The sequence below is a fragment of the Astyanax mexicanus genome, chromosome 11 (genome assembly GCF_023375975.1).
Source record: "Astyanax mexicanus isolate ESR-SI-001 chromosome 11, AstMex3_surface, whole genome shotgun sequence".
NCBI classification, from domain to species: domain Eukaryota; kingdom Metazoa; phylum Chordata; class Actinopteri; order Characiformes; family Acestrorhamphidae; genus Astyanax; species Astyanax mexicanus.
The window spans coordinates 50562790-50580430 of record NC_064418.1 but is presented as its reverse complement, the minus strand read 5'-3'; the positions used below and the strand labels follow the sequence as shown (position 1 = coordinate 50580430).

Here is a 17641-nt window from a genome sequence, read left to right as displayed (position 1 = left end):
GGCAGAACACACAGCATTACAATGTCAGACTTCAGATGCTTTTCTATATTTTAAGCGATTGATAAGTATGGGTGGGACAAAATATCAGTTTTATTAATAAATATGAATATTGTTATTCAAACATATGCTCTCTAAACTCCCTAAGACACGCCCCCTCAATTAGACTTACTAAAGTTACTGCTTTACTGCATTACTCCACATGGTGGCGCTATAATCTAATAAACCTGCAGTTCAGAATATTGGTTGTTAAATTGGGGGAAAAAAAAAAGTGAAACTAAAACGAATAAATCCAATAAATCCAATAAATGCACCGATAAATCCAAAATTCCTTGTATATTCCTTGTAATATTATTGTAGATATATCACAATATTTTCACTAACATTTTTTAATATGGTGAACTATGATATACCCTGAAATATGGTTTCATATTACCCACTCCTAATTATCACATCATTTTTACTTTTTACATTTTTACTGTTTTTAGCAAAAAAATTAATAAAACTGTTCTGATTTCCCATTATATATCTACTAGAGACAGATAATATCTGTCCAGCATCATTTATTTTACCTTAATCCTGCATATATGGAGATATCTAGAGTGCATTATTATTATTATTATTATATATATATATTTATATTATATTATATATATTTATTATTATATCATGATATTCTGGATCACTGACTTCTGTTACAAATCTGATACAATTCTTCTATTTTTTAATATCTCAGTTATTAGGGGTGTGCCATATCATATATCATATCGTATCATATGCAATAATAACATTTAATTTTAATTTTGTTGCAGTAGTTTATTCTTAAAATCATTTTTTAAATCCAATATTTTGTCATATGGCCAAGAGTATCGTTAACGCAAAAATACCATTAAATATCGTGATATTATTTTAGGACCATATCGCCCACTCCTACCTCTAACATTAGCCCATTAGCTTCAGTATAAAACTCAGAATAACTGCAGCACTGTGAGATATGGTTTTAATCTGAGTGCAGAGCTGAGTCAGTGACCCGGCTGTGGTTCTGATGGTTCTGGAGTCAGTGGGCTGGGTGTTCAGTGTAGCGGGAGGGACAGGCGTCCTCAGGCGAGAGTCTGGGGAGTCGCAGGGTTGACTCTGCTGTCAGTCGGGCCGTGGATTGAGGCGGATTTGCAACAGCTGAGCAGAACAGATGATTGAAAGCATTATCTGGAGAATAACACGCAGTGACACCCTGACTGATAAACCCAACACAGCAGCATCTCCCAGAACCAGTACCCACCACACACCAGCAGAGATTAATACTAAACTCATCCAAACTATGAAGAAAAACATATGGAATTTAGTTTTTTTATATTCAGTTCATTCAGGTCAGTTTTGAACATCTCTGCTGGATTTTCTCAGTCAGTTTTATGAGGTAGAGTCTCCTGGAATTCAGGCTTTCAGTTAACAGCTGTGCTGAACTCATCAAGAGTTAATTACTTGAATTTCTTGTCTCTTAATAAAGTGTTTGAGAGCATCAGTTAAAGTAAAGTAGTGAAGAGGTAGAGTTACAGGTATACAGTGAATAGTGAATATTTGAGTAACGTTCGAATCCAGGTTATGAGAAGAAACAACTACTCAACTAAATAAAGAAAAGTGGAAAAAAAAGACTCAATCCTCAAATTGAGTCGCAAAAAAAAAAAAAAAAAAAAAAAAGAACACCAAAACATTATAATGATGAAACTGGCACTCATCAGGACCGCCCCAGTAAAGAAAAAGTAAGAGTATAACGAGAAACCGCGAGATAAGAGCACCTTAAATCAGGGTTCATGCAGCAATTTTTAACCAAGAAATTCATCATTTTTAAATCCAACAAAACCAAAAATAAACTAGAACTATAGGCCAGGCTTCATACACTTTTTAACCAATAAAATTCCATTACTTTTCCATGACTTCAAGGCAATTTTTTTAAGACCATACAAGTACAAGGCAATTTTTTCAAGACCAACAGTGCAGAAATGCACAATAAAACAAAACAAAAAACAACTAAAACTATAATCAAAATTGATTATAGTAGCTCTAAAATGAATCATAAAATGTTGACACACAATCTTTAATAATAAAGTGTGTGTCAGACCCTGAGAGCTCCATTGTGCAAAGCTTAATCACTGAATTAACGCTGAGCTGATATATTTGATGTATTTGTAGCTCAAAATAGATTTTCTCCATCGATAAACTGAAACACACAGATTTTAAGACCAAATTTCCACGACTTTTCCAAAACTTTCTGGGTATTATTATTTTTCCAAAACTTATCCAGGCCTGGAAATTACTATTTTCAAATCCCATGACTTTTCCAGGTTTTTCATGACTGTATGAACCCTGTATAGTAGGCCTAAAATTAATTTGATAAAAAACAAAAAAATTCTTTAAGCAAAGTTGACAACATTGAGAGCTCTGAAATACTGAATTTTCTCTGTCGACAGATAAAAAAAAATACAATTTCATGACTTTTTCTAAACTTTCTGGGTATTTTTATTTTTCCGAAACTTTTTTCCAGCCCTGGAAATGGCCATTTTGACTTTCCTAGGTTTTTCATGACCGTACAAACCCTGCTAAATGCAGTATTTAGAGTATTTTGATTTGTTTTTAAACACTTTTAAGTTACTACATGATACCTTATGTGTACCTTCATAATCTGATAGATCACTTCTATCAGAATTTTATCAGTAAATCAGATTTCTGAGATCAGCAGCAGCAGAACTGGTGATATTATGAGCTGAGTTGTATAAATTGAGCCCACAGTGTCCTCAGCTCTTCACTCAGAGCTCTGGCTGGGTAAAGTGGAGCTCCCTCAGGCGCAGTGGGACTGGTTTTGTCCCCGTTTCTGAAGGTAGGAGCTGCTGACTGTGGGAACATTAAAATAGGACTCAGCTGTGAGGAGGAGCTCAGAGCTCAGTGCTGGATACACAGAGTATTTAAAGCAGCCGGTCTGAAGGACGGGCTGATTCAGAGTATTACTCTTCATACGCAAGTAACGGGAGACGCCCACCACCTGCACCACGAGAAAACTGCAAATTTAACTACCAGGCAGAGAATAAACCGGTTTTACTCAATATCCAGGGAACTTGCTCCATTTTAAAAGTCAAATTTAATGCTTTTTAAGACCTTTTTAAGACCTTAATGAATAAAATTTAAGGCCCAAAAATGTAGTCATAACTTCTTAAATAGTAAATAATTAATTGTATTGAAAATTAAAACTTAAGTTTTCCATTTGTTATCAATTTCCTTTTTTCAATTTTGTTCCAATGTGATGGAAAACATGTTAGCATGTTAGCTAGCTCTCCGCTAACCTTAGTTTTCTCCTCTGTAATGTAGCTAACTTGCCGCTAACATTAGTATGTTAGCTAGCTCGCCGCTAACGTTAATTCAGCTAACCTTAGTGCTCTTCCTGTTAATGTTAGCGAGCTCTGCGTTAACCTTAGCTCTCTCCCCAGTAACGTTAGCTTGCCCGCCACTAATTTTAGCTAGCTCTCTGCTAACCGTAGTTCTCTCCCCAGTAATGTTACCTTGCCCGCCGCTAATGTTAACTAGCTCTACATTAACCTTAGTTCTCTTCCTGTTAACGTTAGCTAGCTTGCAGCTAATTTTAGCTAGCTCTACATTAACCTTAGTTCTCTCCCCAGTAACTTGCTGCTAATGTTAGTATGTGCTTTCCCATCTGCGTTAAACACACCGTCTAAAAATGTAATACCTACAGCAAATTTGCAGTAAATTTACAATTTAAGACTTTAAGGACCCGCAGGAACCCTGATATCACAACAACAACAAAATGCATTAACTAATTCTTATAATTTATCTTGGGTGTGTTTTGGGCGTAATGTGAAATAAACCAATCAGTGTGTTAGTTGCCATGACCTTTAAGAGGCAGGTGAGCTCTGACTTTGGCGCATTCGTATCTTAACAGCACTGCAATTTGTGCATCTCAGCAGAGGAAACTGAGCTGCTGGTTGACGCTGTGAAGGAGCTCCAGCAGCTCATTTACGGGAACAGCAATGTTATTTTATTTACTATCCTGTTTATTGTTCATGTAAAAGTTGGGTTTGCATTGATAAGATAAGATAGGACTGTTGACTGTTGTCAGGGTTTTAATCAGTAAGTGGAGCACTTGTATTTCCCGCTGCCAAGATAAACGCATGACAGATATTTACCTGGACACACCTCACTTCCATACCACCACCATCGTGATACAATATAACGGCATAGCGCTATATCATTCCATCCATACCCCACTCACACACATCGACATGTGGATGATCTTACCTGCAGCTCTCTTCCGATCATCTCCATCACTGTCTCCCTCATCTGACGATCCGGCACTCCGGCTCCTCTCAGGATCACGCATCTCACCTGGGCTCGAACGCTGGAAAACACCAGAAAAAGAAAGGATGAAAAAGATACAGAGTGTAACAGAGAAAGAAAAGTGGAAGAGTATCTGACTAAAATTACCTGATTAAAAAGAATTTTCAATTTTTAGATGTGCCAAAACTATTTAAGCAATTGAATTCATGTAAAATGCACCTCGGATTAATAACGCCAGCTTAAATACTTGTAAAATACATTTAGTGTATATATTTAGTGTATATATTAGTGACATGATCATTAACACTTTTTTTTCTTTACTTGCATTATAATATGCATTCTTTCATAGTTTGATGTCTTCAATATTAATCTACAATGTAGAAAATAATAATAAAAAAATTATATATAATTAAAAACTTAGAGACTAGACACCCTGGTATAACTTTATAACTTTAAAACTAATAAAAATAAATAAAAAAATAGCTCAAAACCAATGAGTTTACAATTGTAGTAGTGCTTGGTCCTGCTTGGTTTCCAGCTTACAATAAACACTTTATAGATCCCTATAGACACAAAAAAAAAAACGTGTTCTTAATCATCTATCAGTCTGGAAAAGGTTAAACAGTCATATTTTTAAGACTTTGGGACTCCAGAGAACCACAGTGATTCACTATTATCCACTAATGGAGAAATCAAACATGGAACACTGGTGAACCTTCCCAGGAGTGACCGGCCGACCGACTGAAATTACTCCAAAAGGACATGAAGAACTCATCCAGGAGGTCCCAAAAGAACCCAGAACAACATTTAAAGAACTGCAGGATCTCACTAAAGCCTCAGTTACGATCAGTGTTAATGATTCAATAATAAGAAAGAGATAATAAGAATATTTTTTTCATGATACATTTAATGAGACATTTCTGCATGTATGTAAGGTATGGACTCTGCTTAGAAAAACGCATACTAAGATGTTTATAAAAAAGCACAGGTATCACAGGTGTGTGCGCTTATCAGGGGGTTTTAGGCGCGAGAGCGAGAATGTAAATCAGCTAATTCAGTTTGTGCTGACGTGTTCGGCTGTTTGTAATGAAGTGTAACAGCAACCCGTCTGACACGCCGTCTCGCACCAACCACCGACAAACAGCATAACCAGCACAAACAGCATAAACAGCAGGAACAGCGCAGCACACGCCTGCGTCCCCGTCCCCGCGCTGCAACAGCACTCCTCAGAGTCTCCGTTTCTACAGAGACGCCAATCACAGCTGCCGGCGGTTCGTTTTCAATCAAAACTCAATTTGCTGTGAGTGTAGGAACCCTGCCGGGGCAGCAGACGGGCTTTTCTCCTTTGTTGCCGGAGGAGCCCGTGAGCCGGGTCCTGAGCGGTTCTGAGTGAGATACAGGAGGATGAAGCTCCGATCCGAAAGAGGAGGAAGGAGGGGGGTTGGTTTTGCCTCGTGGAAGAATAGCCTTGGGTTTGCTTCCTCTGCAGAAACGAAAGGCCTTCAGGGAGAAGAAGCAGCAGCAGCAGAGACCCCCAAGCTTATAGAAACGCCGGCCAGTACACAAACTTATCTACACAGTGGGAACAATGGGAAACGGCCGGGCCCTCGGCATCCAGGGCGCTGAAGGGATAAATTATTAACACAGACTGGTCATCGCTATAAAAAGGATAAAGAAACAGACTGAGATAAAGCAGTATAAGCACTTTACCCTGAGCTCCAGAGAAAAACTACAGATTTAGCCTCAATTCTGCATCCGAGCGTATCCACCGTATCCACCGCATTTACGGCACCATCCACCCTGATATCAGTCGAGCACCCTTTTAAAATAGTGGAGGAATTTTCAACTCTAAGCTTAAATCTCTGTCAAACAAAAAACAGACCCTCAAACGCAAGCTAGACACAAAATGCAGTCAAATATAGAGGTGGGCGATATGGCCCTAAAATAATATCACAATATTCCATGGTATTTTTGCGATAACGATATTCTTGGCGATATGACAAAACATTCAATTAAAACATGCAAAAAACTGCAAAAAAATGAAAATGTATTTTTAATATTGCATACGATATTATATGGCACATCCCTAACTGAGATATTTAAAAAATAAATAAATAATTTTATCAGATTTGTAACAGAAGTCAATGATCCTGAATAATCAGTCATGATACTAATAAGTGTTATTCTAATCACGCCAACCAATAATGCACTCCTCCAAATATCTCCATATAAAAGAAAGGATTAAAATAAAATAAATGAAAACAGTAAAAAGTAGAACCCTGATGTGATAATTAGGGGTGGGTGATATATGGGCATCATATTTCAGGTTATAATATGGTTCAACTTCACCATATTTAAAATAGTTGGCGATATTATCGCATACGATACGATATGTCACAACCCTAGTCAAATAAGTAAAAGAACCAATAATGCAGGCGGTCACCACTAATGCATTAATGCATGCCATTTGTTTGGGAAAATTAAACCTGTTTGTTTTATTTAAGATAAATTATTCACGTGCGTCTGAGAATTTAAAGAGCCTGGAGACACATTAGCGGTTTTATTAGGCGACAGTGCCACTTACTGACAAGTTAGGAAGACTAAACAGCACTGCTGAGATAACGCCATGAATATAATGACCTTGTTGAGGTGAATTCACAATTAGAACAGTCACAATGCTAAGGTAAATGCTGAGGTAAATGCTGAGGTAAATGTATAAATAAAAGAGCACTGCTGAGGTAAATCCATGATTAGAATAGCACTGCTGAGGTAAATCCATGATTAGAATAGTGCTGCTCAGGTAAATGTATGATTAAAAAGAAAGAAGCTTTGCTGAGGTAAATTCATGATTAGAATAAAAATATTTTTTGTACACTGGAATATTTACTATTTCAGGTTCCAGACTATACATAAAGAGATTAAATGACAAAGATAAAGTGGAAAAATTATACATTTTACCTGTAGTGTATATTCAAAGAATATTGAGATTTCATTTTAATTTCTGAGGTAAATGTATGATTAGAATAGCCCTGAATGATAATGTTTTGTGTGCAATAAACATTTTTAAATTGTATATCTGCAGTTGTTTTTTCTTTTTGAAAAGCAAGACAAACATAAATGTATACTATTTAAATTTTTAATGGTATATAAAGATAATTTATTAAGTTTGTACTGTGAATAAAAAACTTAGATATGACTCACAGGAGCTAAAATACACTTTTCTTTTAGAGCTTACGCTCTTAAATTTTTAAACACTTCTTAAGTGGAACAGATGGAACACTTACTGCAACCTGAAACTCCAAAATAAACTACTTTATCAAATAAAACGTTCCGAAATAAAACAGGAAGAGAAGGCTAAGCTAAATAAATCATGTTAAAGCCAGTGTCAGAAGGTGTCTGAAATATTAAAAATGGATTATGGATTTTTTTATTTACGTTCTGATTCTGAAAGTACCTTTTAGGTCACATTTAATCTCAAGATCATAGAATGATAAGACTACATATATCCCTAGATACAATACTACAGTGTATAATTAGTGTGTTAGTGTGTACAGTGTATTTCGCCCCACCCCTATAGACATTTATTTTTGCTTTTTTTTTTATCATACTTACATTTTTCAGATTATTAAACAAACTTCAAAAACAGAAAGACCTGGGTAAACATAAAAAAAAGCCTTTTTTACTATTTCTTGTAATAAGGGAAAACAACATTTATCCAAACCAACCTAGCCATAGCTACAATGAAAATCACTAAAATAGAACATATCTGAAAACATAAGGAAGATAAAAGATCTAAAAAATCAGCACATTATTATTCTCCCATCTGAAGAAATTCAACATCAGATGAGAAAAAGTTACTGATCATCTTTCAGTCTGGAAAAGGTTATAAAGTCATTTCTAAAGCTTTGAGACTCCAGAGAACCACAGTGATTCACTATTATTCACTAATGGAGAAAAAACAAATGGAACACTGGTGAACCTTCCCAGGAGTGACCGGCCGACCCAAATTACTGCAAAGGGCATGAAGAACTCATCCAGGAGGTCCATAAAAGAACCCAGAACAACATTTAAAGAACTGCAGGATCTCACTAAAGCCTCAGTTAAGATCAGTGTTAATGATTTAATAATAAGAAATAAATAATAAAAAAAAAAACACTGCTGACCAAAAACAGAGAAATACAACCACCCGTCTCACATTTACCAACTAACATCCTGATGATCTCCAGCTGCTTTTTATATTTACTTAGGTTATATTTGTTTGATATTGAAGTTTGTTTGAGAATATGAAAAATATAAGTATGACAAAAAAAGCAATGACAAAAGAAATCTATAAGGAGCAAATATATTTTTTACGGCACTATAATAGTGTAGTGTGTATTAGTTAATATAGTGAGAGTTAGGTGAGAGTTTGGCGAGAGTTTTATAAACACCACTCTACTGGTAAGTGTAAATAAACACCAAGAGTTTGTGTGTTAGTTTAAAACAGTGAGTATAAGTGTAGAGTATTAGTGTAGTATATTATAGTGAGTATTAGTATAGGTATAGTATTGGTGGTGTTGTAGTGTAATGGTGTAGAATTAGTGTAGTATAGTGAGTATTGGTCTAGTATAGTGAGCATAAGCATAGTAGACTACAGTGAGCATTACTGTAGTATAGTAAGTATCAATGTAGAATATTCTAGTGACTGCTAGTGTAGTATAGTGAGTATTAGTGTAGTATGGTGAGCATTAGTGTAGTACAGTGAATTTTAGTGTATAATAGTTTTCAGAATAGTATAGTGTTAGTCCAGTACAGTGCATATTAGTGTGGTATTAAAGTGTTAGTATAGTATAGTGAGTGTTAAAGTAGTATTACAGTAGTAATACAGTATAGTATTAGTGTAGAATTAGTGAGTTTTAATGTAGTATAGTGAGTGTTCTACAAGTAGTCAGTGTTAGTCCAGTATAGTTAGTATTAGTGTAGTATTATAGAGTGTTAGTGTAGTATAGTTAGTGTTAGTGTAGTATAGTGAGTGTTATTGTAGTAACTAATAGTGTTAGTCTTGTATTACAGTGAGTGTTAGTGTAGTAAAGTGAGTATTACTGTACTATAGTATTTGTTAGTCTAGCACAGTTATTATGAGTGTGGAATAGAGTATCATTATAGTAATTATAGTGAGTATTAGTGTAGTATAGTGAATAGTAATGTAGTATAGTGAGTGTTAGCTCTAAGTTTGGTGCTAAAGTAGGACAGTTGTTTGAACACCATAATTACTGTAAACATCATTACTATTAACTGTAAATAAACACTAAGAGTGTGTTTGTTAGTTAGTATAGGGGGTTTATTAGTGTGTGTGAGCCGCATTTGACCTTAAATCTGCTGTTTAATGATCAATAACCCGATTAATCGATAGTTGTGTAGTATGAGATTAATAACGCGCGCTCCGGGAGTGTGTGTGTACACAGGCCGCTCTCCCGCTCTCTCCCCCCGGTCTGTGTCCCGCGCTCTCCCCGCTCCGGGTCCCGCTCCCCCGCAGCGGTATCTCCGCCGCCCGCTCCCCGGCTCCCGCTCACCTGCTCCGGGCTGCGGGTTAATCCCTCCGCCGCCTCTTTTTCTCCGGACTCCGCCGCCGCCGCCATGTTCGCCTCTTTCCACCACGAGTGGAAGCCGCTACGGGTACCGGAAAGGGACAAACAACAAAAGTGAAAACGCGTTTTAGACGCAGCTTGAAGTCGATGTCAGAAAAAAAGGCGCGACTTCCTGTATGAACACGGTAACGTTGCGACAACGTTTAGACAGTCTATTATTTTGCAGCTTACAACGTTTCCTAAACGATTAAACGTAGAAACTACTGTGTTAAATTTAAACAAATAACAAAATAAGACGTTATTGATATTATCTCAATAAAACACATTATTATTATTACTATTATTATTATTATTATTATTATTATTATTATTATTATCATAAAAAAATCATATAAATCTTCACTTTAACTAACTTTTTCTATGTTATATACGGTTTTATTGGTTGTGGGGGGTGAGTTTGTCTGCAGCACTGCCTGATTACATTACCATGGTCCTTTTAAAATATTATATTGTTAATTTTTTAAACACGTTTTTTTTTTACAATGATTTAGCTATTTTAAATGTTTATTATTAACATTTGACATCATCAGTGACATCACAACCAAGGTATTGTTTTTAGGGGGCAAATACTTTCTCACATATATTTTTTTTCACAAATAAATGAAATTATCGTTCAAAAAAAATATTTTTTTAGTTACTCAGATTATCCTTGTCTGATATTAAAAGATTTTTTTTTATTCTGAAAATGTAAGTATGAAAAAGAACCCAAAACTAAAATGAAATACTTTTTTTACCACACTGTATTTCTTGATTATTGTTTATTGTAAATGCAGTATGCCTACTGAGACATGTGGGAAAGTTTAAGACAGAGGGAAATAACAGGAGTGTGAGAATAGGGAGGAGTGAACCACAGAGTCTACATGGCTCCCCCTTAAACCCTATACTAATTATTTAGCTATTAATACTAATACAGTAAATAACTACTGATATTGTGAATGGTGGAGTTCCACAAGGTTCAACTGTAGGACCTATAGAACTTTAAATATCTGAAGTGTGAAAATAAAGCTTATATGCAGGCTCTACCAGGTACACAAACAAACCTGATCAAGGTTAAAATTTTTAGGTTGAAATCAATACCTTATACATTTTTTTAATATAAATATTTTCTGAGTTGCTTTGAAAATGCATTGCGGACCACAACTGATACCCATATCACTGGTCTATAGTGTTCTGCCCTTTGTGCTCAGCTTGAATGCAGTGAAATAACCATCTATTTTGCTCAGAATAAGTTTTGTGCTTTTTGGATTGGATCACTCTTTTTAAGACCTCCTGAAGTAAACAAGACGTGTAATTGGAGCAGGAATGTCCTGTATACTGCTATATAAGACTTTCCTCTCAGTAATACACCTGTATGTCTTGGTCCTGCAGCCAGACAGAGGCTGTGCCCCTGACGTCCTCCACCAATCAGAGAGTCTCAGCTCTAATTTAACTATCCCGTTGGCAGGACATGCCACACACTGCCCTCTCTGCCCGCTGTGCCCACTCTCTCTCTCTCAGTACAGGAACCAGCGCCACAGGCCCTGCCCCACCACACAGCCACCAGACGGCCGGTAAACACTGTGTGAGAGAAATAATAATGAATAGAAAATAAAAACAACAAAAACAACAAAGCTAAAATTGCTTTACTTACATAATAACAGTTACTGCTGCATATTCAGCCAGAGGTTCAGTTCACATTAAAACCATAAAACTGTTCTTAACACTATCAAACATTTCAGCAACATACACTCATTTATATCAAGGTTTGTGCATGTTTAATGTATTTATTTTAGCTTATTTTTAAAGATAAGATAAGAGAAAACTTTAACTTTAGTGGAACCTTTAGTCTCCTGCTTGATGGCAGCAGCTGAAATGATGAGTAAAGAGGATGGTTATGGTCACAATGCACGATTATAATCACCTGTAAATCACCTGTATTGTGTATTTTTCAGATTTGGGGTTGTGCGTTCATCGCTATCTCGGTAACACAGGCGCCGTGCCGAGCCGAGCGTACACCCCCACTTATTACACACACATGAACACACAGCAGCACAAACCCAACTTTTACATCAACAATAAACAGAATAGTAAATAAAATAACATTGCTGTTCCCGTAAATGAGCTGCTGGAGCTCCTTCACAGCGTCAACCAGCAGCTCAGTTTCCTCTGCTGAGAAGAGTTTGTTGAACACGTCCAGGTAGCTGCACCGTTACAATAGCAATCCACCAAAGACAGAGCTCACCTGATCTACTCTTAAAGAGAATGATGAGCTGAAGAGACTCTCTGATTGGTTTATTAAATTTATTTCACGTTACGCCCAAAATTAACCACACCCATGATTAATACTTTTCCCGTCTTTACAATAGCAAAGACACACTGCCACGCCCTAAATCAAGCTTCATGGTGCACGAATGATGGCACACCTATGGATAAATAGGACCTAAGATCTCATGTGTCTAGAAAAGGAATTAAATTTAGTATTTATCTCTAAGTAGTACAGTAGGGCAGGTTACTGGGCTGGTGAGCTGGCACCGGATGCTGAGGCGGTGTTGGGCGTGTGTGTGGTGTGTGTGGTTCAGGCTGCAGTGTGTGTGGTCCCTGATGGCGGTGTGGACCCGGTGTAACCCAGTTGAAGCCCGGTGCCGGCCTGGGCCGGGTCCAGCTCCATCTGGAGGAGTTTAGTGTGTGATGGGATGCAGCTGCTCACCAGCCACACCACACTAATACTAACACTCCTGCTCCTACTGCGGGAGAGGACGCCCCCTACTGAACATCTGAAGAACAGCTCTGTAAAATAATAAGAGAGCACTTAAAAATGATGAGTTTCTTTGATTTTACCAAATTGAAAACCTCTGGAATATAATCAAGAGGAAGATGGATGATCACAAACCATCAAACCACCAAACTGAACTGCTTGAATTATTACACCAGGAGTAAAGCAGCATAAAGTTATCCAAAAGCAGTGTGTAAGACTGGTGGAGGAGAACATGATGCCAAGATGCATGAAAAAAAAAACTGTGATTAAAAAACAGGGTTATTCCACCAAATATTGATTATTTCTGAACTCTTAAAACTTTATGAATATGAACTTGTTTTCTTTGCATTATTTGAGGTCTGAAAGTTCTGCATCTTTTTTGTTATTTCAGTCATTTCTCATTTTCTGTAAATAAATGCTCTAAATGAGAATATTTTTATTTGTAATTTGGGAGAAATGTTGTCTGTAGTTTATAGAATAAAACAACAATGTTCATTTTACTCAAACAATCTATCTCTCTGTCTCTCTGTCTGTCTGTCTGATTATCTCTGATTAAACTCGGCAGAGTGTGTACAGACTCTTTGCTTACACAATACCGCCCCCTAGTGCTGATCAGAGGCAGTGCGTTACTGCTCTCAACCTGTTTATATTCCAATATATTTGCTTCTTTGGTTCTAGTGCTGTTTTTTTGTGATAAGGGCTAAGCTATCCTTTCATTGGCTCATAAACTTTTTATTTGGCTTGTTTAAAGTCTATTCTGATTAAAAACAGCTCTCGGTTAGTGTTTTGACACTTAAAAAAATAAGAAAATGCATGATGCCCATTGTAATGAAAGCAGGGTCTGAAAGGGTTAAAAAATGGTTTAATGTTTTTTTCTTAGAGTTATAGCCACTTCCTCTATCAGTATTTTAATTTTAAGTGGGAGTGAGTGAGTGTGATTAATTGCTCTTATTCTGTTATGTTGTGTAATAAAAGTGTAACTAACAGTGTTTTATCATTCTGAGATAATCACTCATCTCATCATATCCTCTGTTTCTCTAAAACTCGTTATTAAGCGTAATTGAAGACGTCACCTATTATCGACTCGTCATCCGTCCTGAAGCGATTGAGATTCTTCAGTCTGGTTCATCACTCATCAATCATCATCATCACTCATTACACATCACTCATCAATCATCACTCATCATTCATCACTCATCGTTTATCATTCATCACTCATCATTTATCACTCATCACTCATCAATCATCACTCATCATTCATCACTCATCACACATCAAGCATCAAACATTACTCATCACTCATCGTTTATCACTCATCACACATCACTCCTCACTCATCAATCATCACTTATCACACATCAATCATCATTAATCACTCATCAATCATCACTCATCGTTCATCACTCATCAATCATCACTCATCACTCATCAATCATCACTCATCACACATCACTCATCACACATCAATCATCACTCATCGTTCATCTCTTATCGTTTATCACTCATCAATCATCAATCATCACTCATCAATCATCACTCATCGTTCATCAATCATCACTCATCAATCATCACTCGTCACTCATCAATAATCACTCATCACTCATATATAATCACTCATCAATCATCACTCATCGATATTCACTCATCAATCATCACTCATCAATCATCACTCATTACTCATAAATCATCACTCATCAATCATCACTCATCACTCATCACTCATTACTCATCAATCATCACTCTTTAATAATCATTCATCAATCATCACTCATCAATCATTACTCATCAATCATCACTCGTCACTCATCAATAATCACTCATCACTCATATATAATCACTCATCAATCATCACTCATCGATATTCACTCATCAATCATCACTCATCAATCATCACTCATCGTTCATCAATCATCACTCATCAATCATCACTCATCAATCATCACTCGTCACTCATCAATAATCACTCATCACTCATATATAATCACTCATCAATCATCACTCATCGATATTCACTCATCAATCATCACTCATCAATCATCACTCATCAATCATCACTCATCAATCATCACTCATCACTCATTACTCATCAATCATCACTCTTTAATAATCATTCATCAATCATCACTCATCAATCATTACTCATCAATCATCACTCATCACATATCAATCATCACTCATCAATCATTACTCATCACACTGTCCGACCAATAATTATCTCTGATTAAAGCATTTTCAGACGCATCGTCCCTCTGCTAATCACCCAAGTCTCCGTCCCCGTCTCTGAGACGAGCGTCCTCTGAGTGACAGGAAAGGCCTGTCTTACCCTTAAACACTTCAGAGCGCATTAGGCCGCGATCCATCAGCCTAATTAACGGTACAGCCGGGCCGGCGCAGTTATTCTCCGGCCGGGAGGGACGTGACAGCGCTGTACTGTAATCTGACTGTGGATTTTATTAGTTCTGAATTATAGTGCTAATGACTCGGAACACAATGTTTTATAGAGTGCTGATCTGGCGATAATTTATAATCATCCAATAAAAGAATAAGAGTCAATAACAGAGAGAATAAGATGATGTTGGTGATGTGGATCAGCACAAGGCTGCGTCTGTGAGCTGGTGTATCAGAACCACCAGAGCTGCTGCGCTTTCCTCCGAGCGTTAGCGCTGTGATGCTACTCGATAATGCTACAGCATCAGCAGCAGTTTAAAAAGAGGCGGAGTCTGACTTCACATGTATCGGAGGAGGCGTGTGTTGGTCTTCTTAACCCTCCTGGTGTTGGAGCATCACTAGTGATGTTGGTTTAATTGGCCATGTAAATTGGGAAAAAATGGGAAAACAATTATAAATAAAATGAGTAAATTAAAAAAACGTACATAAAGAACATTCAGAAAACTTGACTGATTAATTAACTGTAACGTTCAGAAAACTTTATAGTAATCAAAATGGTTAGCTTCGGTGTTTCTACATCTGTCAGCTTTAATTCGGTGCTTTGTATTGAAACAATTTGACAAATAAATCTAAATTAATAACGTCTCCCTTTTTCTCTAATATCTAAAATGCCGAAAGTCATTGGACAGCAGTATGTACAGTCAATTAATTAACCCTTTCTCAATCTGACCCCCATTTAAAGCCTCTGAAAAAAGAGTGAAATTAGTTTTGTGATTCATATTTATTGCCTTCTCCTAATTTGATAAAGACAATAAGTAAAACATAAGATGTTTCAAATATATATCAACTTCAATGTCTGTTTTATTAGGCTGTTTTATTGGCGTAAAACATAAGAAATCTCAATATTTTACACATATTTGTGTGGTAATAATGTCGAGTTCACTTTTACATTCAGTTTTATTATCATTCTCTAGACCAGGGGTCACCAACATGGTGCCCGCGGGCACCAGGTAACCCGCAAGGACCTTATGAGTAGCCCGCAGACCTGGTCTAAAAATAGCATTTTTGTTGCTATTCTTTTTTTTTTTTAATCACAGTTGCATTGGTGTAATTTTAGATTATATTAGATTAATATTAGCTTAGCCTATAGTTTATATATTATTATACAATATAATGTAATATAATATGTAATATTATATTAAAATATAATATAATATAAAATGTAAACAATTGCAGAGATTTATAAAAATAGTGTTGCATATTGATATCTGTGTCTTCACATAGATGAATGTCATTAATTATTAATAACAACATATAATTAAAGGTAAATTGAGAAAAGTTGTAATTTCATGAGTGTGTATCAAACTGATAGCCCTTCGCATTAATTGGTACCCAAGAAGTAGCTCTCAGGTTCAAAAAGGTTGGTGACCCCTGCTCTAGACTAACCTTCAGTTTAGGTCCTGACTTAACAACGCAATACTTATAATACTTATATAATATTAATAAACCATATACACATAAAAAACTACTGGAATTATAATATTTTTTTGGAGGTTTAAATTGCTGGGATCATATTGACCCAGAGAATAAAGGGTGTTACTAAATTGGAGGATAGCAAGAGGGTTAATCAATAAATGAGGATTGATGTGTTAACTCAGAGGACTGAGGCTTGGGTGCAGCCACACCTGTACTATAAGTGGTGAGGTGTTATCTTGTGAGTGAGGTTGAATGTACACTGACCAATGTTATCTAGGTAGTTCTGCCCTAATAAAACTGGTTTCCTACAGCTCTGCTACAAAAAACAGTCCATAATGCACTGCAGCAGAAAATCACTCTACTCAGTGTTTGGCAACTTGACGAGTCTAAAGAACACAACCAATCCCACAACTTCCTGTCTGACAGACTCTTCTTTATGAGGCTTCTGGGACTTTTCCTTTCAACAATGCTCTCCTGTTCAGAGCTGAGAGAGGAACTGGTGAACGTAGGATGTTCAGGACTGGATCTGGGTCACGGTATAGCGCCTCCTTCAGTTCAGATCTTACCAGGGTCATTTACTCTGAATTAACACATTATTACACATATAAAGATGAATATATATATAAAAAAAACTTTTATATTTTCTTTATATATATATTGAAGTTCTTTATACAAAAAAAAATCACTTTCACATAAAGATAAAGATCCTCTCCAGCTCTACCCGCTCTATTCTTACCACTTTTATTCCCTTTTTATGCAAATATTTATGTTGTTCTTGGTCATGTCCTCATGTTTACGCTAATGCGTTTACCACACATAAATTTTAGCTTGAGCTAAATGGCAAAACACTAAAAAGCTACAGTAGTTCATGCTTACGTAACTGCTTATCTCCTTATATCCCTCATCTGCTGACTTGCCATGTACAGTATAGGTACAGATCCCTCCCTCAGAAGAAGTCTGCTGGCTAATCCTTCTATATACTGTCTGAGGTTGGTTCTCAACTAGAAGAACAAAATGGATTTTTTTAAAACTGATCTAGTGGGCGGGGCTCTAGTGGGAGTTGACAGGTAAGGGGGTG

The 17641-nt window shown here is 36.5% G+C and overlaps 1 protein-coding gene across 1 annotated transcript in view; it reads right to left on the bottom strand.

Annotated features, from left to right (window-relative positions):
• cwc22 (CWC22 spliceosome associated protein homolog) overlaps positions 1-10010 on the bottom strand; it is a 59597-nt gene extending 49587 nt beyond the window's left edge. Inside the window, exons 1-2 of the mRNA XM_049484661.1 lie at positions 9891-10010; positions 4300-4399 (exon numbers count right to left, since the gene is read on the bottom strand). Coding sequence (XP_049340618.1) covers positions 4300-4399; positions 9891-9956 — 166 coding nt within the window. The 5' untranslated portion in view covers positions 9957-10010. The remainder of the gene's footprint in view (positions 1-4299; positions 4400-9890) is intronic.
• Positions 10011-17641: the final 7631 nt, after the last annotated feature.